Source organism: Mytilus californianus, unplaced genomic scaffold, assembly GCF_021869535.1.
Source record: "Mytilus californianus isolate M0D057914Y unplaced genomic scaffold, xbMytCali1.0.p SCAF_3, whole genome shotgun sequence".
In the NCBI taxonomy this organism is placed as follows: Eukaryota; Metazoa; Mollusca; class Bivalvia; order Mytilida; family Mytilidae; genus Mytilus; species Mytilus californianus.
The window spans coordinates 10,669,544-10,675,443 of record NW_026262679.1 but is presented as its reverse complement, the minus strand read 5'-3'; the positions used below and the strand labels follow the sequence as shown (position 1 = coordinate 10,675,443).

The following is a 5,900-nucleotide window of genomic DNA, read 5'->3' as shown; positions in this document are numbered from 1 at the left end:
TGATTTACATTTGTCATTTCGTAGTCTTTTATTGCTTTTTGCGTATTGTTGAAGGCCGTATGGTGATCTATAGTTGCTTACTTATACGTCATTTGGTCTCTAAGGGGAAAGTTGTCCCATAGGCGATCATACCACATCTTTTTATTTTTATATGCAATGTATTTTTTTCCACGTTTTGTTATCTATCTTGAAGCTTTCCAACTGAGTTTACCATTGGGCAATACAACGGATCTTACAAGTGGTGTAGAAAATACTTACCACTTCTTTGTCTTATTCCACTTGGTCTTTTTTTCTTTAGAACGGAGGACCTCGCTGCGTTTATAGCCGTTTCAAAGGGATGATTTTTCTTTCCCTATAGTTAATTTTCCTTTTTTGGACCGTGATGTTCCTCTGGCACCGTCTTACGGTGTTTATATATCCCAACTCGTTCGCTAAGCCCGTATCAGTAGTGACGTTTTGGAATTCAATGAGCGTAATCTATATATTACTGGTAAATTATTAAGTCAGGGATTTCGTTATCACAAATTACTTAAAACCTCTACTTAATTCTTCTATAGATACAAAGATTTGGTTTGAAAGTTTGGCTGTACCTGTAAAACACTTATTTCAGACGGAATAGCACATCCTAAATTTCACGGTGATGTTGTTTACCGAGCCCGGGTAAACTTATCAATCCTTTAAATAAACTTATTCTAAGAGGTTACCAATTCAACACAGTAATTAGATCTTTGAATATTGGTTTTATTGGTAAAAACATTGATTTTGTTATCAGTAAATAATTTATCAAAATCATACTAAATAGTATTGTTATACACATATGCGCTTTAACGGTACTACAATCTGTCCATACCTTTGGCATTGCACAAGTTCATGTTTTTCTCTGACTGTTTACACTAAATCAATTGGATGTTGGATGTGTACTGATTGATATTTTAGTCTTAGATACATAATTTTTTTATTAGTTGTTATTGGCTTTGAACTAGCTGTCAGTAAGTACGAGTACTCTCAGATCTGTATACTTAGTTTCTTTTTTGTTGTTAGGGATGAGGGATGGATAAATACCCTGCCACGTCCGGTCTGTGTTTTTGTTTGATGTTTTTCTGCTTTGTATCGATCTGATGAGTTAAGTCGTTTTCAACTGATTTTTATAGTTTGTTCTTATGATGTGCTGTTACATGTTAGGGAAGGGTTTATGTGCCTGTCCCAAGTCAGGAGCATGTAGTTCAGTGGTTGTCGTTAGTTCATGTCTGTCATAATTGTTTTTCGTGAATTGTTTTGTTATAAATTAGGCCGTTAGTTTTCTCAATTGAATTGTTTCATATTTTTCATGTCGGGGCCTTCTTATATGAGAATATGAAACCCATACCGTATAGTCGGCTATAAAAGGCCCCGACATGAAAAATGTGAAACAAATCAAACGATAAAACCAACGGCATATGTTCATTTAACAGTGGCGGATCCAGAAATTTTTATAAGGGGACCGACTGACTGCCATAAGAGGGGGCCCGCTTAGTCATCATGCGCTTCAGTGATTCCCTAAAAAATCAACTAAATTTTTTCCCACAAAAAGGGGGCACCCTACCTCCTAATCCGCCTCTGCATTAACCCGATATAGCCTGTGAGTGTCTCTTCTGAAAGTGACAAACAAAAGCCAAAATTTGTATTGCTATTCTCAATATATTTCGTGTTTAAACTCGTTCTCTTTTTGTTTTTCGTGATATCCAATTCCTTTCTTCAATATTACCTATTTTATGTCCATTACCTCGATATAGCCTTTGTGTGTCTCTTCTTAAAGCGACGTGCAAAAAAACCACACACACAAGTTAACCTGTGTCCTCTTTCATTTTCATTTCTTATTTTTCCTGAATTATTTTATAAGGCAAAACATAATCCCAATCGGCCCCGGCTCCTACGCCCTTGCTTTGTATGGTACGATGCACGAGAGGAATCGGGAGCTTTAGATTCTTTATTTAAGGTATCGGTTGTGATTGAAAATCTTGGCTGCAATATGGTTTGAGTATAGGTATAAGAAATGACAGGTTTCACTAATCAGTTTATCTTTGACTGAGTACTCGGTTAAAGTTTTTTCCCGAATATACTGATAATTTTGATAGCATCAAAACCCTTCACATCAAGCCGTTTTCCTTATTTCTTAATTTAGTTTTTTTAACATATGTCTAAAACGCGTCCCTGTCGACAAACGTGGTCTTATATTAACGAAAATTGTCCTAGGATAATCAACTTTCCGTAAAAACAGTCCGATCACGATTTCCTATTTTCATGAACTTTGTTGTTTTTCCGGTCATGAAATGGTCCATGCATTTATTATTCACACTCTTATTCCCGGTTCTACGAAACTACTTTACCATCAAATATATACCGAAGATAGTCATTTAAGTCGAATTTCAGACAGTGGTTTCATTGCAGAAAGGAAACGGTGTTTAGTAGAATGTGCTGCACAGGTAAGATAACATACGATTTCAGCCACGCCCCCATTTAAACATAACGGATCAGTTTGACAATAGTGTATCTATATAAAAGGGACTATTGATTTTAAATTTTGTTCAAGCTCTGTAATTTTGTTAAGTCTATTTTGTTCATTTTAATCATGTCCCAAAATTGTACTTTTCTTGGCAAACTGTACAAAATTACGTCATTGAAAGAGAGGCGGAAGATATCAAAAGGACGAAAAGACAACAGTCTACAAAACACATCATAGAAAACTAAAGACTGAACAAGTCAAAACATACTCCACCAAAAACATCTCAGGTTCTCCGGAAGGGTCAGGCAGATCCTGTTCCACATGTGGCACCGTCGTGTTACTCGTGTAAGTAAAAATCGGTGATGTCGCAATTAAGAAAAAGGTGATCATAGAATGTGGTTATGACAATTGGAACATATCCATCATCATCTGTGAAACAAATATTTCATAACGGTCAATCAACTCGTGATGGGGTCCGTAAATTTTTTTTTCGAAGGGTTGGCTTCTTAGATATATGATTTATGTTTTCGAAACGGCCACGTATTTCAATTTATCTTTTAAAAAAAAACGAAATACAGTGTTGTTGATTTCAGTTCTAGTAAGATGTTACAATGTCATCAAATTCCTGGAGGAACTTGACTCTGATCAAATGATATTTTCTTCCTGTGATCTATATTATAGATCAATAGATCAAATCCCAATCTCATTAAAATCCGATGTTATGATACGCTACACTCCTCTAAGGGTGTAGAGTATCGTAGCGAAAACTAACAGCTGATTTTAATGAGATTGATCAAATCCATAACTGTAAGACTGTGAACACTTTCAACTTTTCAGGTCCATTCAGAATATCAATTCAGAAGAGCAGTACTTGGACGATCAGTGGAAGATGATGTACAAAGAATTCACAATGAAGATACATTACCCGAGTTTGAATTAGGATACACACGATTAGAAAAGGACTGTCCATTCAATACAGAGAAAATTGCCGTTTGGTTAGGTGCAGGATATACTTGTTTTACATTGATTTGTGAAAAGACTGAAAACAGAATGTTGGCGGAGACGGTGCTAAAGGCATTAATCCGATTTTTACAACAACATGTCGGTTTATTGACTTCGCCAACAGAAGCCTGTACAAAACCAGAAAGAATATCAGTGATTTTGGACAAGTTTTTACCTCAAGGAAACTTACTTTTCATGAACCATAGAGTTATCAGGCAGCTTGAAAAAGAAACAGAGAGCATTATGAAACAATAAACCCGTTAATAAAATACACGTGTGTGGTCTCGATTGTCATGGTGAATAGCGCATTGCCACTTAAAAAGAAAGGCAAAAGTGGGTAAGGTTAAAATTCGGCCTTACAACATGTCGCATATTAACCATTCTAAAGAGCTGTTGCGCGGATTATTTAAAGTGTGTAGCACTGAACAATAGAGACGCGAAAGATACTAATTCGATATTACAGCTCATTAGTAGAAAACAAACTGACAATGCCATGACAAAAAAAAATTATTCGACCAGAAGACAAACAGCAGTAAACAAAACACAAAATAGAAAACTAAAGGCTGAGCCACACGAACCCCTCCAAAAACCTGGGGTGACCTCAGATGCTCAAGAAGGGAAAGCAGATACTGCTCCACTAGTGGCACCCGTCGTGTTGCTCATTTAAGTACAAACCTGGTAATAAGTCTAATTCAGTAGGTCACATTCGAGGAAAAGAAGACGGAATCACGGTTACGACAACTGAAACATATCCGTCGTCATCTGTGAAACAGATACTAGTATTCCATAACGGTCAACCAATTCGTGATGTTCAACATATGATATTGAGTTGTCTAATTTGCAATCATATACCAGATTTCATTTCAATACTCTTACAGATAGACTGGCCAGACATGATTGAATATGGGAACAGATATGCTTTTATCATTGTTCATACAGGATTAGTCTGCAATAACGTACACTTTATAGAACAAACACCTCGATTCCAATGATTTCATTTACTTAAAATGGGTAGACTTTACCACTGCTAGTAGATTGATAGTACCCGAGTTGTCCAAACGCGTTGTAGTCAGCACTTTGGCTATGGCATTAGTATTTCAGACATACTGTTTTGTAAAATATTTAAGAACAAATAGGCCTGTTTAAAGTCTAAGATTTTCTGGATTTTCAATTTAATATATCTAAATGATGATGTCATTATTAGATATATAAATATTAAAGTTTCACCGATTTAAATAAAACAAAAGGGAAAAATTTACATACAATACCAAGGGAACAATCATAAATCACAAGTCGATGAAAGTATGCAGACAATAGCATGGCCAAAAAGAAAAAAAAAGACGAAAAGATAAAACTAGAGTCTACAACGCACTACACAGAAAACAAAACTGAGGACTAAAACTCCACAAAAAACCCGGGTTTGATTATCATTTCTTTATATCTATTTCTGACCAGTTTTTCATCACTTTTTAAATACCTTCGAGATTGTTTTAAAATTGATAATTTCAGTCTTTATCTCAATAGCTTAAATGCATTTATTTTTAATTCTACCTACAGTTACGTTCAACTCCAAAAAAACTTTTTTTTTAAAATTCAATCATATTTCAATTACGCGCAATCATAGCTTATTAACGAATCGATTTTTGTTGTTGAAATTTTTCAATATTGCGGTATGACAAAAATTCGTCGTTTTTAATACTGAAAACATAACCAATAATAATTATCTCTAAGTCGACCACTATGAAAAAAATCAGCCAACATTTAACACTCATCTAATCTCGAGTTTTTTTTTATCGTTAGATGCAAACATTTAAGTACAGTTACGAGTATCTCCAATTTAGTTAAGCATCAAACAGAAATCCTGAGTGCTTCGTCTGAATGTAAATCTTGACATTAGTTATAAGTCGTTCCGAATTGGCAAAATGATCATATCTTATATTCATTATTTCTCGCGTCTTGCCACATCTGCTTTGGTATAAGGACTCTCAAGGCAGGGGAAGTGTAGCGGTGCCTCTCTTGACCTAGTATATATACAAAAACGCCCTTCATTTGGTGTAGTTGCGGAGTGTTATTTAGGTCAGTTGGTAGAGTTGTGGCTTACTGTACCAGGGATTCTGGGTTCGAACCTAGGCTGGTTCAGTGGTAATTTTAAAAATAAAGCCTGCTCTCCAGTTGATATATTTTTTTTCTGTATACAATTGCAGTGGTAAGAAAATTGTCTACAGCTTTCTTTCAACAGTAACTGTATAGTTTCAATGATTATATCGCGTGTAGCTTTAACTTTGCGACTAACTTAAATCAAGGAGGCTATATTATATCTAACTTTTAGTTAGTCGCCACTAATACTACCACGCAAATGTATTTATCGAACAATCATTGAACCCTTGAATTGGGTTACTTGTATGCTTAATCTCAT

The 5,900-nt window shown here is 35.3% G+C and overlaps 1 protein-coding gene across 1 annotated transcript; it reads left to right on the top strand.

Annotated features, from left to right (window-relative positions):
* Window positions 1-2,287: 2,287 nt before the first annotated feature.
* On the top strand, window positions 2,288-3,755 carry LOC127733962 (AP-5 complex subunit sigma-1-like). The gene is made up of 2 exons (XM_052243451.1): window positions 2,288-2,462; window positions 3,320-3,755. Exons 1-2 carry the CDS (start codon window positions 2,310-2,312, stop codon window positions 3,737-3,739), a joined length of 573 nt encoding a protein of 190 aa, XP_052099411.1. The 5' UTR covers window positions 2,288-2,309; the 3' UTR covers window positions 3,740-3,755.
* Window positions 3,756-5,900: the final 2,145 nt, after the last annotated feature.